Source organism: Micromys minutus (assembly GCF_963924665.1).
Source record: "Micromys minutus genome assembly, chromosome: 19".
Classification (NCBI taxonomy): domain Eukaryota; kingdom Metazoa; phylum Chordata; class Mammalia; order Rodentia; family Muridae; genus Micromys; species Micromys minutus.
This window is the reverse complement of record NC_137954.1, coordinates 10,735,878-10,760,071: the sequence shown is the minus strand read 5'-3', so window position 1 is coordinate 10,760,071 and position 24,194 is coordinate 10,735,878. Positions and strand designations below refer to the sequence as shown.

At 44.2% G+C, this 24,194-nt stretch overlaps 1 protein-coding gene across 5 annotated transcripts in view; it reads right to left on the bottom strand.

Annotated features, from left to right (window-relative positions):
• Positions 1-24,194, bottom strand: part of CFLAR (CASP8 and FADD like apoptosis regulator) — a gene marked incomplete at its 3' end in the record, with an annotated part of 50,968 nt that overhangs the window by 14,364 nt on the left and 12,410 nt on the right. For 3 of the 5 annotated variants that reach the window (XM_080933176.1, XM_080933174.1, XM_080933175.1), the window contains 7 exons: positions 15,980-16,406; positions 13,521-13,626; positions 11,832-11,967; positions 10,848-10,930; positions 7,569-7,623; positions 2,813-2,862; positions 2,037-2,118 (listed from right to left, as the gene is read on the bottom strand). In XM_080933176.1, coding sequence (XP_080789302.1) covers positions 2,037-2,118; positions 2,813-2,862; positions 7,569-7,623; positions 10,848-10,930; positions 11,832-11,967; positions 13,521-13,626; positions 15,980-16,275 — 808 coding nt within the window. In that variant the 5' untranslated portion in view covers positions 16,276-16,406. Of the gene's footprint in view, positions 1-2,036; positions 2,119-2,812; positions 2,863-5,551; positions 6,259-7,568; positions 7,624-10,811; positions 10,931-11,831; positions 11,968-13,520; positions 13,627-15,979; positions 16,407-24,194 lie in introns of those variants that run through there. The other 2 variants (XM_080933178.1, XM_080933177.1) reach the window with 2 other exon arrangements.

Sequence of the window (24,194 nt, the reverse complement as noted above, 5' to 3'; positions counted from 1 at the left end):
GTACCCCACTCACCCTGGAACCCAGGGTAGACCTCAGGCCCTCTGGTCCCCTTACTCATTTAAGAGCAGACTCAATAACCTAGTGCAAATCCGTGCTGTGTTATGACTTAGTAGTTTTCCACTAAAGTCAAACAAACAAAATAAGGAAACTGACATTAGCTGGTACTTCATTCCAGACACTGTCCTACATCCTCTATGAATATAATCTCACCCACTCTCCCAACCATCACGTGAGAGAAGTTCTGTTATGATCCTATGTTAGAGCAGAGACACTGAGCCCCCCATCACAAGCTAAGATACAGCGGAGCCATGATTAAAACCTGGGCAACCATTGTCAGAGCCCAACTCTGATGCTCTCCTACAATGGAAGAAATGCAGCTACACACACATAGAAATAGAGAAACAGAATTCAGCACAGGCCCTGGGGGTTAGCCATGAGTAGCTGAGTTCTTCTGGTCACAGCAGGCTGTGACTTGATCTTTTTGAGTCCCATAATATAAACATACAACACAGAAAACTCTGTATTTCAGACATTTCCTGACGACGAAGAAAACAAGACCAACCACAGTCAAGAGTAAGAAGACAATCCCACAGTGTCCTTTAGAATAGTCAGTGATTTGTTGAGAAGCTATTTCCTCGTTCTTCTATGAGTGCTAATAGTAAAATGGTGTCTTAAGAGTTAGGGTTACTATTGCTCTAACGAGATGCCATGACCAAAGCAACTCTTATAAAGGAATTTAATTGGAGGCGTGTTTAAAGTTTCAGAGAGGCTTTGTCCATTATCACCATGGCAGGGAGCAGGCAGGCATGGCACCAGAGCAGTAGCTTTGCATCCTCATCCATAGGCAACAGACTGAGCCTGGTGTGAGCTTTTGAAACCCCAAAGCCACCCTCCATGACACACCTCCTCCAACAAGGTCACACCTCCTAATGCTTCTCAAAGGATTTGTCAACAGAGGACTGAACATAAACATATGAGCCTACAGGGATTGTGTTTCATTCAAACCCTCACAAATGGAAAGGATGCCTCTCTGATAGCAAGAGGCAACACTGCTCACACTTCCCAAAATAAGACATGAGAAAGTAGGATTGGAGCTGAAATCCTGGGAAATCCAGTTTCATGTCTGCTAGTTTGACCTTCTCTTAGACTCTCTTCTCACAGACCTCCCTGTGGTAATATTTCAAGTGAGTCATCCCTCTGACTCATGCTAAGGAATGCTGAGAGACATGACAGGAAAGTCACCTCGGCTCTTGTCTTTCTCTTTTGATGCCTAACCAGTGATTCAGTCTGTACCAGACATCCAACAACTGAGCAAAACAATCAGGTCCAAACCATGATCAAGCAGAGAAGACCTGAGTAACATGTGGCTCAAACACAATCCACACCCCCATGTTAACACAGACAACGTGTTTTTAATAGCCCCCAAGGAAGGCTTGCATAGGAGATCCAGGTGAAGAGAAACATCTGACAATGTTAGAAACCAGAGTGCCTTTCATTATAAATGTCCCTTGCAGACCAGGACCACCCCTAGCCACATTACCCAGGATGCACAGGTAAGACAGGTAAAGACACACCAACTTCCACAACTCAGAACTTGTGTTATGGCCCCCCAAGTTCATCTCATGTTCCTCCTAACACACAAGCTCGACTGATTCATCTATGCCTGTTGTAGTTAAGCCACTTAAGTACTGACCAATAGAAAAAGGGTAGAGATGAGGCAGATCTTTCTCAGGTCTTTCTCCAAAATCTGTGATGAGATCCGATACATAGTCTCTACTCCCTCATCTGTCAATCACATACAGAGGGCCCTACAGAAGATTCTAGAGCCTCAACAGATGCCAGGACCACTGGCTGACCCTATGGGCTAAAATGTTCCCCTAGCCTGAACCACACTAGACTATGACATGGCTGAGAAGCAAACATCATAACAGAGTACACTCTGTTACTGCAGTTAGTGTCGGCCGTGCTGACAAACCCAACTTGCTTGGTCATAACCATGCTGCGGGGAATGCGTGAACCCAGCTTCTACACCAACCTGTGTCGTTGCCAATGCAATCGATGATCAAGCAGATTCCCAGGGGCCTGCTCTGCATCCTGTAACTCTCTTCATGTATGTGCTAGAAAGAAAGGCAGGGATTAGAGATGCTGGATACTTCCCTGAGACTCAAGGTCTCACTCGTCCATCTCTTCTTTTGGATCGTCTCAAGCATCCCTTTGGCAGGTGAATCACTCAAGAGACCCAGCCTAAAGTCATTGCAGCTGACATTTCTCAGTAATGTCAACTTTCCCCCCTCATAGGAATGAGCATAAGACAAACAGATATTTCAGTTCTCACTTCATTTGAATAAGAATCATAATTTTTTTTTAGCTTTGCAGAATAAAGAAAATTTGAAAGAGGGAAGGAAGATGGGTCACATGTCATTGTAGAAGCCTAAAGTAGCACCAAGAATCAACTTTTTAAGCCAGTACAAATGGAGGCTTCCCACTGCCTGTTCTGAAGAGGTTGTCAGCCCAGACAAAGTCAGGGCTTGACACCGTTCAGCACAGTGGCACTGCCCACTTGTGCGCTCGGCAGTTATGCCGAGAGCCGCCGCTTAGAATTTCCCTGCGTTCCAAAACTCATTCAAGCCTTCCACTTGAACATAATCTTTCTTTGCTATATTCAAGGTTCCTATTCACTGGGTTCTCGGAATTATACACAATCACCCAGTTGTCACAAAGAATTTTAAAGAACAGTTTTGTCTGTTAAGACGTCAGCGGTCTAGTATATACCCTTGCATGCAATACCAAATCAGAGAATTTATTCTTTACCAGAGGCAGAAGAGCTCCTGATTCCTGGATAGATGTCTTCACCGGTTTTCCTAGGGTATAAAAGAATCGTTTACAAAGTAGAACTGAGCCGACAACCAGGCTGGCTGAGTTTTTTCAATCATGATTGTCTTGTTTGCCCGTTTCTTTAGCTACCTATTCTTTCTCCAGCAAGACTCAGCCCAAAGTTTCAACCTCACATGGAAGAGCCTAACCCAAAGGAAAACTCAAGAGCCCTGTTATTCCAGAACCACGTAGAAGGAAAACCATGGCACAAAAGTGAAAGGCGTAGGCCTCGTCCAGGTGACCACCAGGTGACTGGTGAGCTTTTAACCCGATAAGAAGAATTCAAAAATGTCACTTCACTATGGCTTTCCTACATGGGCCAAATCTTTGGACAATATCTAAAGGGAAGAGCGTTGGAGTGTGCAGGAAAGGGACGCTTATGTATGTGTGCTCTGTGCAGAACAGATGGCCAATGTTTTCATAGTTCAATGATGCAGGGAGATGGCAAGATAAAATGTCAGCAGCAAGACAGAGCTCAGCAAGCCTGGAAAGTGCTGGAACCCACAGCAAACTCCGCTCCACAACAATGACTCACAGCCTGCACCAGTGGGGGGAGCACTAGGCTCTGAAGCCACGAAAGGGCTGGCTCACACCTCGGCGCTGAAGAGCTGTCATCTCATTAGCTCATTCAGTCTCTGGGCCAAGACTGCTGCCAAGTGAGACACGGTGTCTAAAGATAGAGGGGGAAGGGGGGGGCCTTACCAGCATCTGAAAGATTCTAGCTGGGGGGAGTGGAGAATTGAGTTGTTTGTTTTTGTTTTGTTTGTTTTGTCATTGTTTTGTTTTGAGTTTGGTTTTGTTTCAGAGGTGGGCTCTTGATATGTAACCCAGGCTGGCCACAAACTTGTTTTCCTGCTTTGGCTAATGAATGCTAGGGTTACAGTCCTGTGCTTTGAGCTACACTCAGCTTTGAGCTAGTCTCTCCCTGTCCCTGCCCCTGTCCCTCCCTATCTCCCTCTCTGTGCATCTGTGCATTTGTGTATATGCTTGTGTATATGTGTGCATTTGTGCATATGCATGCTTGTATGCAGATGCAAAGCAACCCTGCTTTCACTGTGGAGGCTAGAGGTTAATGTCAAGTGTCTTTCTTAATTGTTTTTCTTTTTTTACAGAATCTCTTACTGAACACAAAGCTAAGTTCATATAGGCTTGCTGGCCAGCGAGGCCAAGGATCTTCCTGTTTCTGTCTCCCTGGTGCTGGGATTATAGGCATGCACCACCATATCTGGCTTTTTATGTGGGTGCCAGAGATTGAAGTCAGGCTCTCATGCCTATGTAGAAAGCATTTCACCAACTGAGTCATCTCCCTGGCCCCTGAGATGAGCTTTCTAAGGGGCAACTAGCAGTATGCTAGATAAATTGTGCATTTAGAAGCTTATTTGGTTGATTGGTTGGTTGGTTTGTTGGTTGGTTGGTTGGTTGGTTGGTTGGTTGGTTGGTTGGTTGGTTTGGGTTTTGCTTTGGGTTTTTGGAGGTTGTTTGGGGTTTTGTGTTATTTGTTTTATTTTTTATTTTTCCAAGAAAGGGTTTCTCTGTGTAGCCCTGGCTGTTCTGGAACTCACTCTGTAAAGCAGGCTGGCATCCAACTCAGAGATCCACCTGCCTCTCAAGTGCTGGGATTAAAGGCTTGTGCCACCACCACCCAGCACTTTTTAGAAGTTTTAAAGAATAATAAACCATAAGTTTAGAAAAAAGTGTTTCAAAGACATCTATTGATTAACTGCTTACACCGGCCCAGGCTAGAAAAACCCTAAACGTCACAAGCATAAAATTGACCATGTCAATAATGACACACATAATTACATACTTTACAATGTTCAAAAGTAATTGTTATGTATTTGACACATCCATGCAACATACGTATATTAAAATGGATGATTAAATAACATCGACTTAATACAGAATAACATGTATAGACATTTTCTTGTCATTGTCCCCTAAAGAATAATGTATAAATGTATAAAAGCTATAGCATTTCCATTGTACAAAGTAATGCAAGTCTTCAGGAGCTGGCCTAAGTGTAGGAATGCATGTGGGCAGGTTATATGCAAATGCTACACCCTGCTGTATAAGGGACTTGAGCATCTGCAAATGTGGTACCCACAGGGCATCCTGGAATAAGCCACCAACAGACACTAAGGGACAGGTGTGTATGTAAACTTCCTGTTAAAGATAAAGAAGTTTAAATCAACCACTTCGGGGTTAATGGGTGAGCACTTGACCAGCATGCATGAGGTTCTAGATTGAATCACCAACAGCAGAATGAAAATAAACGCATAGAATTCAAACACTAGCTGGGTGTGTTGGCCTACACTTGCAGTCCTAGCCCTTTAGAAGATGATGGTTGTTAATGACCTACCTATGTAAGAAGACCCTTTACAATAAAAATTAGCAATAGGAAAATAAATAAATATTTACTGTGGTTATCTTTGGTATATAAGTTTTGCTTGATTTTCTTCTGTTATAAATGTTTATTGTAACAGAAAAGGAAGCCCATGAGATGTGAGGCAGACAGTACTCTCACTGCACGGTCTGCAGTCATGTACTCAAATCAGTCTTCCTTAGAAAATAGGAGTGTGGCATAGCATCTCAGCTTAAGGTTTAGAAGGAGTTAGTAACGGGGTCCCACCACCATCATGATCTTTCAGTGGGGGCCATTCGCAAGTCCAAACTGACCTGAGTGTTTGGCTTGATTATCTTAAGCCTCTTAGTTTAAGGCAAACTTGACCGAATGCTTTTCTTTTTATTAGTGAGTCAAGTCCCGGTCAAAGCAGATAGGTGGCTCTCCTTACAGAGTCACCGGGGTGTCGGGGTGTCGGGAGCCTCAAGTCCTCATCTGGACCACCTGGTAGAATCGCAGTGGAAAGAACACATCCCTAAGCAAGCCTGCTGGGTCGTTTTCCCACTTTAAACAGTGTTCAGAGTGCTGCTACCTCTTCCGCCACATCAGTGTTTTAAGAAACAGGCTGCCGCTTCAGAAACGAATCCCGTTCTCAACAGTTTTCTCTGGAGAGAAGAGCGGTGGGTAAGGAGCGGCAGGCGTGAGCGGCACCATCTGGTTAGTCAGGGTAAAATGGTTCTCAGTTTCCAGGAGCACATGCAGCCTACAGGCTACACATGCTGCGCCCACAAGGTTTCCATCGGGGCGCCGCCCCACTCCACGGGTTCGCGATGCCCCTCTGTTCGTGCCCCTCTACTGTGCACACAACAGATGCAAAGGCTCTTGGGTAGCATCACGCCCCTCCGTCGAAGCACAGAGCCCTTGCTGGCTTGCAACACAAGCTACCTCACCAGTGTGAGGCTGAGTCTTCACTTTCAATTTAGAAAGGCCTCAGTACAGCAAAGAGATGCTTTTTAAAAATGATGTTCTGGGCTGGAGAGATGGCTCAGAGATTGGGAACACTGGCTGCTTTTCCAGAGGTCCTGAGTTTAATTCATGGTGGCTCACAACCATCTGTAATGGGATCTTCTGGTGTGTCTGAAGACAGCGATGGTGCACTCATATACATAGAATAAATAAATCTCTTTTAAAAATGATGCTCTAAGCCAGGTATGGTAGTCCGAGCCCTCAGAAGACTGAAGCAGAAAGATGGTTGTGAGTTTGGGGTTAACCCGAGCTACATCATAAATACTGACCTAGCAGGGGTTACACAGCAAGGTTCTATCTCCTCCCCCACATATAAATACAAAAATAAACACACAACTAACAGATGAATTAAGACTTTAGGGAATGCCATGGCTAACATGCTATAACATTTTAAGAAGGGGTCATGTAGGTTGACATGAACAAACTTTTAATTGCATTTCTTTTCTTTTTTTACTGGAAAAGAGAAACTGTCCTCTCTGGAGTTTCTAGATTAGCCTTTCTTCTTCCTGCTCTGAGATAATTGGTTTCATGTGCCTATTATTATGGTTGGATTAATATTTAACACGGTCTGGTTATAGCTCCATGTAAGAAGCACAAAACCACATTGTTCACAGACACAGCCAGGGCAGGTGGCACACCTGATGGAGTCGGTGTCATTAGATGTAGATGAGCTAAGTCAGAGGGTAACTGAAAGTACCGAAGAGAAGGGTATTTCAGGAGCATGCCTACTGCTCTTTGAGAGCTTAATTAAAATATGTGAATAAAAGAAGTAGTCACCTCTAAAATGAAACTTTTCCTTTCTGTTCTTTTCGTTCTTTTTCTCTTCATTTTAGAGGATGAGGTCTCACTATGTTGCTAAGGAGGCTGTTCTTGAACTCCTGGGCACAAGAGAAGCTTCTACTTCAACTCTCTAGCAGCTGGGCCAATAAGTATGGACCACCACACAGCACACAACACACAGCACACATCATACAACACACAGCACACACCATACAACACACAACACACAACATACAGCACACACCATACAACACACAGCACACACCATACAACACACAGCACACACCATACAACACACAGCACACACCACACAACACACAGCACACAATACACACCACACAACACACAGCACACACCACACAACACACACCACACAGCACACAACACACACCACACTGTGTAACTTTTTTCCAGTGCTGAGGATAATAAAACCTGAGGCCTCATTCATGCGAGGCAAATGTTCTCTCACTGAACTACACACCTCAGCTCCTTGTGCCTAAATCATTAACCATCTATAAAAGATAGATAAAAGAATAGATGGCTTACTTTGAATGCCACGGTGTTCCACAAATCTTGGCTCTTTACTTCGACCATTCTGGAGCTTCAAATATAAAAAAGAAGGTCACACTGTGTTAGTTTCTTACGAGTCTCACTATGTCACACCTCTTTAAATAGCATGGTATTTTTACACAGAGGGGGAAAAAATAAAAATATCACCTTCATGGTTACCTAAAAATGAACTGCAGGGACCATTAACTCCATAAATCCCACACTATATTGTCAGAGAACAATAAGAATCAGCCCATAAGAAGTGAGACATTAGGAAGATGGGATGCAGAGGTTATTGCTTCGAAAAAGCTCTAAGCCAGCTCTTACAGTGCAGCATGTGTGTTATAAGGTCCCAACTTAGAATGTCCTGTGACCTGAGACTACCAATTAGTCTATTCCTTTAACATGGGGCAAAGCACAGCTTGACCGCAGGTCTGAGTTTTACATGACTACCTCTGTCTCTGAATCCCAACTCTGCCAGCCTTTGTAGTCCTTTACCTCTTTCTCTGCAAGAACAGAATATATATATATATATATATATATATATATATATATTAGTTTTGTTTTTTAATATACATGAATATTTTGTATGCATGTATGTGCCTCTCTGTGTACTCGGTTTCCATGGAGACCAGAAGAGGCATTAGATCCTTTGGAACTGGAGTTATAGACAGTTGTGAGCTATCATACATATGGGTGCTGAGAATCAAGCCTGTGGTCTTAAGTGTTAAGCCATCTCACCCACTTCAGCTAAAAAGGGTGTTGGTAGTGGTTAAAGACTCAGACACCCAGCACAGGGTAAGTAGCACATAATAAGTGTCTTTACCCAAAGCCCTGGGTCCGGCCGGCAACACCATAAACTAAATCAATAATGCCCAATTATGGCTTTTGAAAAAGAATAATTTCCAAGCTACAAAATCAGTGATCTGTGTGTCTGATTCACGACATCAAGAACTGAACCACCCCTAAAAGACTGAGCCTCCCTTCCCTCCTCTCAGAGGGTGCAACTTCTGTGAGATGACATCACTTCCTGCCACCATCTGATCAATAGCAGCTTGCCTAACCAAAGAAGTACATTCTCCATGACGCTCTGTCTGAGAGTACGTCTGTGTAAACTGAAGAAAGGCGTGCAAGCTATGGTTCCTCCATCCCTGGAATAATCCATGGCTTAATCAGAACCTGACCATTGCCACCCCACCACAAACAGATGCACATTGACTTTTATATGCAATTGAAAGGGGATCAGATCAAAGCTAGACTTTAAAAACACTATAGTGCAGTCATATAACTCCTTTTGGTTTTTCAGATTCTTGTATCAGGAAATGCCACAGTAATTTTTCAAGCACTCACGTAGCCTTTAGATGAGTCAAAACGTAACCCAGTTATATCTGCAGTTCCTAAATCTTGTGAAAAAGTTGCCAGATTCCTATGTTCTAGAGCCTGCTTACTAAGTGAGAGATCAGGTCACATGTTCGATTCAGCATGTGTAAAGAGAAAGGAAGCAAAAGCGTGCTGGATTCCGAGCAGGCTACACAGGGAAGATGCTGTGCTTGCAGAATGGGAGCACAGGGGTGAAGATATGAAGGATTTTAACTAAGAATGACAGCGTATGTTATAATAAACTCCCAGGTGGTGGGAGAAAGAGCTCAGAAAATCCTAAAGGACCGACCGTACCTAAAGGTATCAGAGACTAGGGCTGGGCTGGCTTGCAGGCTGATGTGGACTGACAGCCTTAGACATACGTGTCCTTATGTCAGTGAGTGAGCGGGGCAGTATACTCCTTCACTATTTAGCTTTGCAAGGCTACTGCTCCCCGTCACTAGTGTTGTCTGAGAAGCTGCTCATAAATCAGGAGAAGGTCTTCATGATACACATTTACAGAAGTGTTTATAATTCAACAAGTCTAGTCTCAGCCCACCTCAAAGTCCACATAACTACATTAATATTATACCACTGTTGTTCTCACAAGGAAAGATTAACCAGGGAGCAAGCACAAGAGAATTTGTCCTCCTCAGAACATAACTATAAACAATCATGTGACATTTATGATCATTAACTAGAAAAAGAAATCTTCTGTATGTCACTAAGTTAAAAAAAATAAAGTTTGCCAACTTAAAATGACACTCAGAAAGATGGCTCAGGGGTTAGTAGTGCTGCCTGCTCCTTCAGATGACCTGGGTTCAATTCCCAGCACCCACATTGTGAATTACAACTGCCTATAATTCCAGTCCTAGAAGATCTGATATCTACTTCTGACCTCAATGGGCTCCTGAACACGTCCATTCATGCAGGCACACATGCGTACACACAAATTAAAATAAGTAAGCGGAATATTTTCTAAATATCATTTCTAAAAGCAAAGGCACAAAGAGACAAGAATCAGGAAGTTTATTGTACATCATTTTTTTCTAGTAACAAAGAGGAGGAGGCAATCTATACATCAGCAAGAGAGAACTAAATACACTTTAGTACATGCAGCAAATGGAAGCCATGCCTATAATGTCAGCACTTAGGAGGAGGCTGAAGCAAGAGGAGGCTCACTGAAGGAGGCCAGCCTCGGTTACACAATGGACTTGAAGCCAGGCTGGGCTACTGTTAAGTTCTGGTCTCAAAAGAAAATAAAGGGCTGAGGGTGTCATTCAAAATAATACAAATAATGATTAAATAGAAACAATCTCATATTAACCATATGGAACAATGTCTCAGAATTCTCTGTTCAGAAGAGCAGACTCAAGATGTTACCACTTGTACAAAAGCAGACTCTGTAAGTGGGTAGATTCTCTGTCATGGTTATAGAAGAAACGGGTCAAGAATAGTCTCCCTAACGGGAAGGACATGAGTACCAGGAGGTGGAAGGAAACAACTTTAAAGTCTCTCTGAGGACATTTAACGTTTTCTTTCTATAGGTACATCCTACCTGTTTTAATTTTAAAAGTTGGCCCTTCAAAGAAACAAAGAATGAAAAGCTTATTTAGTTGTATAAATAGACACATTTGCTAGTGCACATAAGGCAGAGGCTAAAAGAAACATTCAACAGTAGTCATGCCTAGGTAATGGGTACATACCTATTTTCTTGTTATATATTTCATAAAATTCTCCAAATATATCCTTGAATACTACTAAGGTTTATAATCATAAAAAGTTTCACACATTCTTAATCAAACACATGTCTATCAGAATCTGTTTAGCTTTTAAAACATGAAATGAGATGAATATTTTTATTATATCTCTGGAACTGGTTCATGCTGGTATTCCATACCCAGGCTCCAGACTCACCCTTGAGTTATATAAATGTTCCTTGATACTCAATTTTGGGAGAGAAGCCTGGAGAGTATTCATACTTGGTCTTGCTTCTTGGCCTAGGAAGAGAGAAAGGGGCTATGGTTCATAAATCAAGTCCCAGTCAACCATCACCTTTCAAAACACCTTAAATCCGCACCTGCTTCAATTCAAAACTTCTGCAATCAGGATGACTAAAAGGGCTGGTGTGTGACTCCACCAAGTCTGGCAACCTAAGTTCAATCCCCAGGACCCACATGGTGTAAGGAAAGAAACAACTCACATATGGGGCTCATGAGTAAGTGCACATGTGTTCTCTCTCTCTCTCTCTCTCTCTCTCTCTCTCTCTCTATATATATATATATATATATATATATATATATATACATACATACACATGGAGAAAACTAAGTACCATTCCTATTTCTGATTCTTTATCAGAGGACGGGTTGCCATGCAGATAGCACCATAACCCTATAGAGAAACAATGACCTGCTAAGAGAAGCCAAGCTAAGGCTGAGGTTACAAGGTAAGGTGGTGTAAGGGAGAAGGCTGACCCACTTTATTAAAGAAAGTGACCTTTTCCATGTGGTTTAATGAAACACAGCACACACGTAGGTCAGCAACCAGACCCAGTGACTCCACCCAGAGGTAGATGGTGCTCATCAGATCCAACATGGACCTACAAAGTCCTGAATGCTCACAGCCCTTCTGCCCTTTAAAAGCTGAGAGCATCAGACATCTTTAAAGACCAGAGTGTTAAGAACTGCTTGGTGACAATTTTCAGCAGATTTGCCAGCGGAGTTGGGATACTGGGATATGAAGGCTACAAAGGAATATGACTTCTTGACATAGGCTAGAGGGAGCTGGAACTCTCAGGCTCTGTTTCAACCTTGCATCCAACAAATGAATCTTCACGGACCATTGCTACCGTGCACAGAGTAAAGTACAAAAGACCCCTGAGAAGTCAAAACGACTTACTGGACTGCGTGTACTTCTGGATTTTTGTCTTCAAGTCTATCCTGTGGATGTTCTTCAGGCATTTTTCTAATAAATTCAATTGATCCGAAGCAATCAGATTCAGTTTCTCCAGCTCAACCACCAGATCCAAGAAACTCTAAGAAAGCCACCAACAAGAAACACATGTAAGTGGAGTTGACAAGACCCCAGTGCAAACTCTAGAGCAGGAAAAGGTCATAACAGGAAAAGGTGACAAGATTAACCTTGTGTTAGACTCATTATCCCAATCTAGACAGCTCTACCCAGAAGTAAGAACCCTTCTGAATTTGACTCAAAGATGCGGGTGGAGCTCTAGTTCTGGTACAGAGGGCTTGTATAGCACACACGATTCCTTGGGACTGACCCCCCAGCAACACATAAACCAGATGTGGTGAGCATCTGTAATACCAGCGCTCAGGAAGACCAGAAGTTTCAAGGTCATTCTCTGCCACACAGTGAGACCAGCCTGGACTACATGAGCATCTGTCTGTTTGTTATGCTATCTCCTTTAGTCATAAACATGTTCTCATGTTTGGGACAGATAGATAAAAGGGCTGTTTCATATCAACATGGAGTCAGGAATACTCAGGCCTAAGAATGAACTCTTAATGAGATAATGTTCTTACAAAAATCCAGACTGACATTATAGTAAACGCTACAAGGGATTCCCAGAGTGGGTACTGAAAAGAAAATGTATCTGAGGAAAAGATTGATAACAGAAATCCTCACAATGTCATTTGGAAGTTCTAAGACTGTTCTCATTAATGCCTGATATTCAGGTCATCCTGACCCAGAGGGAGGCTATGTGAAGGAGTGGGGTTCAACCACCAGGATGGTTAAAGAACCATTATCTCAAAAGTGTGGATTCTATTCTACTCACATGATTAACATTAGGTTGCTTAACTGTTATCATTATTTTACAAAGACATTCAGGGTAATTAATCCTATCTAAGTGGTGGGGGTTAGTTAGAAACACCCCCCCAAGACTCCCGTTTTCATTTTCTTCTTCATTCTACGTTTGATGTGGGAACATGTTGCTCTCCCACATTCGTATAACCATGAAGGAGCCTGAGGGAATTCTTAAAGGTAAGGTAGCTACCGGGAAGACCTGTCACTACCAGAGATGTAGATTTGTCTTAGCTTACCCATAGCTTGGGCAAACCAGGTGAGGTCACCAGCAAATAAAACATTCTTCCAACAATCCCAACAGTTCTAATCCTACACTAGCCACTTCCCAGAGAGATGAGTCAGAAGGACCTATGTCCCAGGCTCTTTACACCAAACCATCCAGGAAAATACACAATGGTGGGCAAGAATGAAGAGAGTGGACCAGCAAGTGCTCCAGGTCCCTACTCCACACAAGCAGATAAGATGTCCAACCCAGAAGAGAGATGACAAATCAGAAAACTGATATAAGCCAGCCTGTCAATTTTACAGAAATCAGCACCAAATCTAAGCATAAAAATACCCAAAGTCACAAGAGGAGATAGGTCTAACCTATTCTTAATTAAAAACCAATTCTCTTGCTACCAGCCTTATGAAAAACCACCCCAGATGTCTGAATCCTGAAAATATGGCCGCAGGTTAGCCACTCCCCTGTCTTCATACCACCAGGAGCATGCCCTACTTCTGGTGGCTTTCTGGAACACGCATGAAGAGAAGATGCCTCACCTTGTCCTTGGTTACCTTCCCTCGGCCCGTGTAATCTCTCGTGAGGAAAATTAAGGAGGACACATCAGATTGATTCAAATTCTCACCAATCTCCATCAGCAGCACCCTGTAAACCACAAAAGTGTCTTTAGTATACCCGGACAAGAATCCAAGAGCCCATACCTCACTTAAAGTAACACTCTTAGACTAAGTCCTGTCCCGTGGACTATGCTTCAAATCTATTAACAGAAGCCTCGGTATCCCCCCAAGAGACTATAAGAAAATCCAAATAGAAAACTCATCTTCCTCCATCTGTTTGTTTGTTCATTTGGTTGGTTGGTTGGTTTGTTGGTTGGTTGGTTGGTTGGTTTGGTTTTTAGAAACAGGCTCTGCGATGAAGCTTAGCAGTCACTGTATAGGGAGTTGAGCCTTGAACCTGCCCCAATACACCAGCCTCTGCCTTCTAGGGGTTGGGACTACATGTGTGCACCACCACACCTTCTGTGCCAGCCTTTGCTTGCACCAGAACACAGCACTTCTCTTTTTAACAGCTCTGAAAACTACCAGGAAAAGCAGAGACTCCCCTAAAAAAAAACCCCTAGGTTCCCAGAAGTAATAGTGAAATGAAAGATATAAGTAACAAGAAAAGGATTTGTAGTCCCATACTCTCTGTCTTAGAAGCTCTGACTTATATGAACCGTACCTGAAGTCTCGGGATCCTAAAGCAAAGAAACATCTCCAGTATCTTGGCCCATATTTGCATATTTAAGAGTAAAAGACACCCACCATGGGGCTCATGACCACAAATCTTTAGACTGAAAAGCCCCTCTTGATACAGTCACTTCTGTTCTGGCTGGAGCAGCCATCACTTTATCGGGACGCCTGGGATACCTCGTGGTACTGTAAGGAAGGCTGATTGTTCCAGGTAGACTTTAACATTCTTAGGGAAGTGAGAGTCTTCCATCTTTTTTTGCCCTTAGCCAGCTGCCTGGCCTGTGCTGATGGGAAGCCAGCTGAACAGGTGAATAAATGGGCCAATTACTTCACGCCAATTGCTAGCCCCTTCCAGAGGGCCTGACACCCCATTCCCACTCACTGCACCTGAACCTAGTCTCTGAGACCCAGCTAGTGTCCCCCAGCTGTGTGAGGTCACATGGCTGGACATGTAAAAATTATCAAAAATAACAATAATCCCAGGCATCTTGCATACAAAGCCATTTGGTACACCATCCAAAGGGAACTCATAAACTTGTGGAGTTCATGATCATCTGTTTCATGGCGCTGAGGTTCAGCCTAAGCCAGTGCCAACCACTGAACTCCAGCTCCAAACAGTGTCCCACCCCACTCTGCCTGTTCAGAGTTTTATTATGTTGCCAGGACTGGCCTTGAACTCACAATCTTCAGTCTCCAGAGAAGCTGGGATTGCCAGTCTTTGGCACCCAGTGTAAACTACGTGAGTTGTATATTCTTCCTGTTGTAAGGCTAGTAATGAGCTCAGCCTGTGTGGGCTATAACTGGTGTGTCCGAGGGTTAACACAGCCCTTCTAACAATAACTCTCCACACTTTCCAAAACCCATGCTGCCTTGGCTCTTTATAGTAGTTTTGGTGACAGACACCATCTCTAAATACATATTACAAAACTAACTAACAGCCTGGAAAAAGGAAGCAACTTAGAGGAAGGAACAAGGTCTCTTTCTTGCTCAAAAAACTCAGTCCTTCCACAGATGTCTGCATCAGGGGAACAACTGGGAGGCTCTAGTACTTAAGGGACTTCAGTAGTTGGTCCAGCTTTCACCAGAAGGGGGCTGAAAGGTAGTTTCCTTGAAGAAATTTTCAAGTTGGGCTCCTTAGAGCCAGGAAGAAACCGCAAACACAACAAGCCCCCACCCTCTGCACTTCCTTGGCTGCCCAGGGCAAGAACAGGGGGAGGTTTGGAAAGAGTCACGGTTCTTTGACAGCAGGAAGATTACTCAGATTTGGTATTTCCTTTCTCAGTACCAGGAATTTCTAAAGCATTGCAGCTCTCACACCATCAGGGACTAGTAACAGAGAATGACTCTATGCTGTCTTCTTTCTTCCTTTCTTGTCAATCTGTCCTTCTGGCAAGCATACACCATCTGTCCTGTCCACTTCCATTATGATCTTTTACTTGGTTGCTTACCTGTTAAACAATCATTTTGTTTTTGATTCAAACAAGCTATGATCCCACCGGAGGCAAGAGGATTGCTATGAGTTGGAGGCCCAGTTTGGGCTACACAGTCAGTTCAAGCTCACCTGGGCTAGAATAGGCTACCAAAAAAAAAAAAAAAAAAAGCAAAAGAAACAAAGCAACAGAACCCAGAAGTTCCACACTATAAAGTGGCGGCGTAAGTGGTTTGATCAGAGAGAAGAGGAAGTGATAAAGTCTTCTCACTGTCCTCCCATCTAGACTACCTCTCCCCCTCCCCCTGGGCAGCTCGGGTCAAAGCCGGTGAGTTACCTATAATCAGAAACAAGGTGAGGGTTTCTGCGCAGGTAGTCCTCCACGGCTGCTTTGTCTGTCTTCAAAATCCTCTTGAGCAGGTCAAACCGCCTCACTCTGTAGAGCAGTTCAGCCAAGGCTGCAAAAGAGAGCTGGCCTCTCTCACTTAAGCTGTCCAGAAGGTCCCTGACGTTAGGTGGAGCCTGGTTCTCCGTCACATCTCTACACAAGAAGAGCATCATCTCCTTCTCATCCTCATCAAGAGCCTCCTCCACCTGGTGAATGACCTCAGCAGACACAGAGCTCAGGGCCATGTTCAGAGTCAGGGCAGCCAGGTTCTTGTCCAGGATCCATGCACTCAGCAGGGCTCCGGGAACCGCGAGAAGCCAGCATCATTGCTGAGGGCTCTCCTCATTTCTTTCAGAGTTCTTGCAATAGAGCCGCTCTGTGGTGAGAGACAATCAAAACACTTAGGCTGGAGAGTCCCGGCACGGGTCCTCCCTTTTCTGACTGTTCTCCCTGCTAAGTCAACAGGCAGAAGTCCTCAGTAGACAGAGGCAAAGACTGATCCGAAAGCCAAAAGACACAGAGGAAAACCCAGACACTCACGGGAGTGACTTTACAGACAAAACTGTGTCCAAAAAATTCCCACATGGTTTAATCAGAATGTAAAGTAGGGCAAGGGGAAATTACTGCTGAGGACCTAGTATGACTAAGTTACCATGAGAGAACCAGAATGGGGGCGGGAGAAGGGGCGGGGGCGGGGGCGGGGAGAAAAGTCCAGTGACTAAAGTTGATATGAGAGAGGTCACCGCCCACTCTCCTTAGTCCTACACAGGGGTCCTGAACAAACGCAGGTTTTGGCAAAAGGGGGCCCTTTTGAAGGGACCTTTTGAACAAGAAGAGGTTTCTGCCCTCCCCCGTCCCCTTCTCCAGTTCCTCTCTTCACAACTGAAACGTATGCGGCAGCCTCCGGCCCTTGCCCACAACTCCATCACGAATACCCACAGGACCTGCCAGCAGGGCTTTGTGGTTTACGATATAGTCCTAGGACCTTGAGCTTGAGAAACGTACCAGGTCCCCCAACCTCAATATACCACTCCACGGCGGCCATGGCCATCAAAACTCTCACTGACATCAGTGGAAGTGGCCAGATTTGGGAGAACCACACTCCTAAAAGATGCCCGGCTCAGGGCATGGCTGTGTACTGTCAATTTCTTCTGTCAGAACTGAGTAGTTTTAAACTGTAGGCTATAAAAGATTATCACTGTATGTTCTTTTGGTTTTAACTTTACAATGTATTTATTTATTTTATTTATTATATTTGCTGGGAGGGGATTTGTGGGCATGCCACATGCAAGTGAAGGTCAAAGGACAACCTTCAGGAGGCGGTTCTCTCCTTTTATGTGAACATCAGATTTGGCAGCAAGCACCTTTGCCCACGGAGACATCTTGCCAGCCCTTATACATGAGACCTTGTCTGTGAGAATATGTGCAAACAATCAAACCACTCTGATCTCAAAGGGGGAAAAAATAGAAACGTAATCCAACTGTTATAATGGTTTCATGCACTTTGTATAACATTTAAATATTTATATTTATCTAAGATTGGTGTGTCTATAAACCCTATGTGGTCTATGCTGCCCAAGGGTTATCTGATACCTGCCTTTGCTCATCCTCCCCTGGCTGTGGCTCTAGGATCTGGCCAGAGACTGTGATGTGAAGTATGCTGATCCTGCCTTTGCATTCTTTGGGGATGCACACTAGTAATCCCAGTGCTGAGGAGACAGAGACAGGGGCATGCCTGGGCTCACTGGACAGCCAGCCTATTTAGAGAGTTCCTGGCTAGTGAGAAACCATCTATGCCTCAAAAAAAAAAAAAGTGTTGATTAATCTGAAAACAAACAAACAAACAAACACGTAGCTGCAGTTTACAGAGAAGCAGCATGAAGCACAGAAGCACCTGCTCAAATACACAGCTGTTACCAGAAGTTAAGATGTATATATAGTGAGTCAAAAAGAAAGCAGTGCGGGCTGGAGAGGTGGCTAAGTGGTTAGAGCACTCACTGCTCTTCCAGAGGTCCTGAGTTCAATTCCCAGCAAACACATGGTGGCTCACAACCATCTGTAATGAGATCTGATGCCCTCTTCTGGTGTGTCTGAAGACAGCTACAGTGTACTTATATAAATAAGAATTTTTTTAAATTCTTATATAAATAAGAATTTTTAAAAATCCACAGTGCTAATCATTTAAAGTTTACCATATATTATCAGTGATAACATGTAGAATGATCCAAACAAAAGCTATGCAAGACCTTAATGGGGAAAAAACATAAATTATTAAGAAGGCATTACTAAAGACCCAGATAAATGGAGAACCATACTTTATTCATATGTAGGAAGATTCAGTATAATTAAAAATATTCTCTCCTGGGACTGGAGAGAGGGCTTGGAGGTTAAAGGCACTGTCTGTTCTGCCGTAGGACTTGAGTTGGATTCCTGGCATCACCCATGTGGTGATCCCCTAATCCCAGGTAACTCCAGTGATCTGACCCACAACTCTGGCCTCCTCAGGCACTAGGATACACACACACACACACACACACACACACACACACACACACACACATGTGCAGGCAAAACACCCATATGCATGAAAAAGTAGCTCCCTCCAAAATACTGCTGAGTAGATTAAAAGTAAGACTCATCTTTCCAGGCAGCGATACAGAATCAAACTGTGAAGAGCATCCCGAACACTGTGCTTTCTGGTGAGGTGTTAGAAGCAGCCCCTTAAAATTCAGGCTCCAGCCTGAATACAAACATTAAACAGTTACAGAAGGTACAAACATTATATTAAACAGTTACGGAAGGGCAAAGCCAGAGCAGCAAAACAATTAAAATAAATAGAACACAATCAAGCAAATAACTGTAATTATTCACAGGCAATAAGGTTTCCCATGGAGGAAAAGCCAAATACACCGGCAAGCCAACTGTTACATTAATGAGAAGTCGAAGTTTTGAAATCTGTGATAAATAAAACAAACCAACTATAAGCCAATAAACCAGCACAATCGGGGAAAATGTAAATTTCAAAAAGATACCATTTAAAATAGCAACAATACTTCACTTTTAGTAATAAGACATTTAAAGGAGAAATCAGGAAACTTCGTTGAAGAGTTAAGCAGATGGTTCGATATATACCATGAGATAGCTGTGTGTGTGTGTGTGTGTGTGTGTGTGTGTGTGTGCGCGCGCGCGTGCACGTGCATGCACACAAGTGTGTGGAGACCAGACAACCTCTGGTGTCATCCTTCAAGCATCAGCTGCCTTAAATCTTTTGAGACATAAATGGTTTCTCACTGGCCTGGAACTCCACAAATAAGCCAGGCTGGCTAGCTGTCCAGTGAGCCCATGTCTCTGTCTCCTCAGCACTGTACAGCCTTACAGAACACAAAGGCAGGATCAGCATACTTCACATCAGTTTCTGGCCATGGTGCAGTTAAGTTGGAAACCACCAAGAGTCACAAGAACTCTTAGTACGTTTGGGAACTAGAATTTTAGTTTCTGCATCTTCTGAACAGAGCCTCTACCAAGTACAATCGTTAAAGAAAAGAAAAAAGGGGGGTGGAGAAAAAGAAAAGGAAGACAGGTATTAAAAACTGCACATCATGGAGAAACTTTCAGAACTTATTTTCTATGTATGTAGATGAATGGAACTTTGAAGAAGAATAGCTAAAGGCATCCCAAAGTTATCCACAAGGACAGGTCAGATGATGGAGTGGGCTTTGTGGTAGCTATAGGAGTTTTTGTTTTATTTCTTTTGAAACAAGAGTCTTATGTAGTCCAGATTGGCCTTAATTATCATCGTGTTTTTCAAAAGATGTTCTTGGTCCGCCTGAGTCCTGGGATTACAGGGTCATGTCATTATACCTGGGGTTTGGTTTGGTTTGATATTTTTCTGAGACAGGATCTCACTATGTGGCTCTGTCTTGGATCTCACCATGAATTCCAGGTGGCCTTCAACTCACAGAGATCTGCTTGCCTCTGCCTCACAAGTGCTGTGTTCAGCACCAACCTGGTTTTGCAGTGCCACTGACTGAACCCAGGCCTTGTGCTTGCTAGGCTAGTCCTCTTCCAAAGGATCCATGTAGGGATAACCTCTTTTGCATTCAGTGGAAGCACCGGCCGTCAATAAGAAGCTGACTGGCCAATGAGCTGAGGCAGGATTAGAAGGTGGGACATCCGCTAGAGAGATTGGGATTCTGGGATAAAGTCAGAGGCACAGAGATTCACCCCTTAAACAATGAGGAAGGCGGTCACTTGTAACGGAGGACATTGGCACGTGTCTATTTAGAGTAGAATAAATGGATAATTAAATTCCGAATTAGTCAGGGAGCAAGCCAAAGCCATCAGCCTAAATATTGATTCATATATAAGAAGTCTGACTCTCGGAGTCAGACGGGTGGAAAATCCCGAGGTTACAGATGGCACCACCAACGGAACCATATTCCGGACAGAGGCTTTTAAGCTCAGTGAAAGGAAAGGACTCAGTCATGGCTGTCAGGAGCCAAGACATCTCTGTGGACTCCATCCAGCATGCCACTTACTTCTGCAGTCACTTGCTCTCACTCCCAAAGGCAGCACAAGGCCCTCCCTGCTCAGAATCCTTCCTGCTTTCCAAGCATCCAGTTTTGATTGATCAAGTTCCCATCAATTTACCCTACCTCTCAGTTTCAAACAGTACTGCCTCTGTAGTCAGACGGAACTGGCTTCTGACCTTTTCTAAGTGCTAAAGGAATTCCCCTTTCTTCTGATGAAATCCTCACTCACTGTCTCTACCTTTTTCTTCCACACCTACATAGTTCCCCATCTAGTATGCAATGTCTTTAACTTTGACAACCCAAGTACTGAAAACCTAAAACCAGTCTCAGTTTCATTTCTGGACCAAGTCATGAGAACATTGAAGTCACTGCTTAAAATAGCAACACAGTCTCAGAAAAGGAGACGGGTCTAGAGACAGAATCACTTCAGGCCTTTCAGTGGTAATACACCTGATATCTATATTTCCAAAGCAGCTGAAAGTGCTGAAGATGCTCTAAGGTGAGCTTCTGGCAAAAAGGTCCTGAGGCTTCATGGGCCTCTTCACCTAGACTGCAGCAGAGGTAACTTGGTGGTCAAACACCCTGCGTAGACATGAGTGTGTGACTCAGAGCTGACACTCAGCATGTAAAAGGAATGAATGAAGAGTTACATGTGACAGTGCTGAGAAATGATCTCACCACCACCCCTCCTGGAAAATTGGGTTTCTCTTCCTGTAGCCCTGGCTATCCTGAAACTCACTCTGCAGACTCAGATCCACCTGCCTCTGCCTCCTGAGTGCTGGGATTGAAGGTGTGTGCACCACCACCCAGCTTCACTTCGTTGTCTCTACACAGGACCTGAGACCAAATTCTCTGGCCAGAATCTTAAATTCCTTTACCTTTGGCCTCCTGACATCCACCCCATAACAACTCAGTAGGCAGACAAGCCGGACATGCCCAGAAATTCTCAGCTTTAGTACCAAAATCCCTGTATCACAGGAAATGTTATGTCCTGGGCTAACTAGAATAGAAGTCACCCTGCACCCCATTTTTAGATCCTGAGTCTTTTCCACTCACATCTAGAGTAGCAAAAATTGGGGGCAGGAGGTAGCCAATATCAAGAATTAGGAAGAAAACACATGGAACCTATGATTTTGTAAGCTAATTAAAATACGCAATTTTCAAAGAGTTTCAACAGGTACTCAGAACAATTCTTCTCTTACATGCTAGAGGTTAATGTATATGTTATATGATATGTAAATAACACATGGGAGGTAAGGGAGGGTTCAGTGGGTAAACATGCCTGCCACCAAGCCTGAAAACCTGAACTCCATCCCCAAGACCACACCCCTCTGGGGACTGACCCCCTCCAGGTTTTCCTGACCTCCATAAATGTACCTTAATACATGTATGCGTGCACGCATGCGCACACACACACATTAAAAACAGAACAGCCGGAAGCTGAGGAAGGAGGCTCACACAGCACAAATGGCGGCACCACTTCCTGTGTCCTCAGCATCTGCTGGGCGGTCTGTTTACAGGACTCTGGTTACCTTCTTTTCACTTCCCTAGGAGAAGGCTCCAGTCACAGTTCTCCCCAGTCCCACCTGCAGTTATCCGGCCTCAGCCTCAGCTCAGATACACAGCTGAGGCTCTTCCATATTAAACAAGTAACTGTCACACAACTCCTGAGCCTGGGTCCCCTAAACCAACAAACACTTCGCTTTCTCTCCTTCTACAGAGCTAGGACCCCATGAAGAAATGGCCTGCATTCAGCGTTGAGTTCCCTACACTTTGACCCACTCCGTGGCAGGATTCCTAACGGACCTCATCCCCACAATACCACTTAGTATTGGCGCACGCTGGCACCTAGAGCAGGATGGACAATGACTCTGAAGTTTTTTTTTTTATTATGCAAAATTCTTTTATTATGCAAAATTCTAACAGTTTGTTTATCGAGGTCTTGGAGGGTGGTGGTTTTTTTAAAAAAGTGTTGCACTGAATAGTATTTATCGTGATTACTGGATTTTGGAACACTCTTAAACCTAACCCTTGTTAGGTGTTGGAGAGTGGATAGCCACGCTTGCCTCATCCTGCCCAGTCTTGATGACACACTGCTCTTGTCCAGACCTCTGTGAATTCCTAACTGTCCTACCCGAGGGCTCAGGTTCAGTTCCCAGCAACTACAAGGCTCACCACGATCTAACTACAGTTCCTAGGGATCCAACACCCTTTTCTGGCCTCCTGAGGCACAAGGCATGCATTTGGTGCACAGAGACACATGGGGGCAAAACACTAATGCACATAAAACAAAGTTGTAAACATTTCCAGAAGAGTTGAGCACACCCATTGCACTCCATCCATACTTTAAAAACCATGATACAGAAACAGCTTAGGTGTCAAAGGATGGGATAAACTGCTATAACATCTTAGAACAACACACCTATGGAGGAGAGAATCAGCAGTGTTTTCCCCAGCCCGGGTGAGACAGGAAATGAGGAGGCTGAATCAGCACCAAGACTGAACCACATCCGAGAACTACAGATAGCCCTTTGATGAGACTCCTCTTCTTTGCCTGTGTCCCTTCCAAACTTTCCAGGCTCCTAAGGTAAGAGAACTGGTAAGTGGGGGCTTTAAAGCCAGGCCTGGGGACACATACCTGTAATCCCAGCTACTCAGGAAGTTGAGGCAGAAGAATTGAAGGCCCCAGACCTGACAGGAGTCAGTGAGTTCCAGGCAAGCCTGGGCAACTTACTGAAAGCATCTCTAAGGGTAGAAAGAGACCTAGGGATGCACCACTCGCTCGGCTTGTGCTCCTAGTTCAGTGCTTAGTGCTGTAAACAGAAAGCAAAGCGGGGGGGGGGGGGATTTTTATTTTAAAGGGACTGCAGCCAGGTACGGCAGCGCAAACCTGGAATCCTAGTACCTGAAGGAAGAGGCTCAACTTCTAGGTGAACCCAGAAGCACGAAGAGAGTGAACAGTGAAACTGAATCCAAGAGATAGAGCAGCCTGCTCCATCTTAGAGTTAAATTTCTGCCGGGACAAACACAGCCCAAGCACTAAGAACATCCTTCCATTTCTGTGCATTATCCATAACCCAACTCCAAATACCTCCCGTGTTCTCCAACATGTTTTTTTTTTTTTTAACCTCTTCATAGTTGCCTCCATTGAGAAAGCTCCCCCGCCCCCTCTCAGCTTGCCCCGGTCCCCAAACTGGCTCATTCGCCCTTATTCACAGCTGTCTGACTGTCCTTAGGCATTTCTTTTGTGCTGTGACTGAGCTAGACTGTGGTGAGGGACAGACTCTCACCTCCAGTGTGTGGTAGGCCCTGCCAGGCTCGGGGGCTCAGAGCTGACTACCCAGCTACAACAGACAGGTACACACAGAACGTCCATCTGTCCCTTTGCAACCATGCCTGAGGCAAGGTGGAACTGGTGGCATTAGAGGGGCATCACAATTGGAACCGACTCAGAGCTGGACTGTTCTACATGGATGGAGTTAATGGTGGTGTTGGTTGAGGGGATTATGGTTATAAGAGGTTGGGTATGATCCCAGGAAGAGCCTGCTGTGAGCTGCTAAGACCTCATCCAAATGGAAAGACAGTGTCTCCAGCCAAACTCTAGCCTTTCAGGGCCACCTAGTTCTCAATAC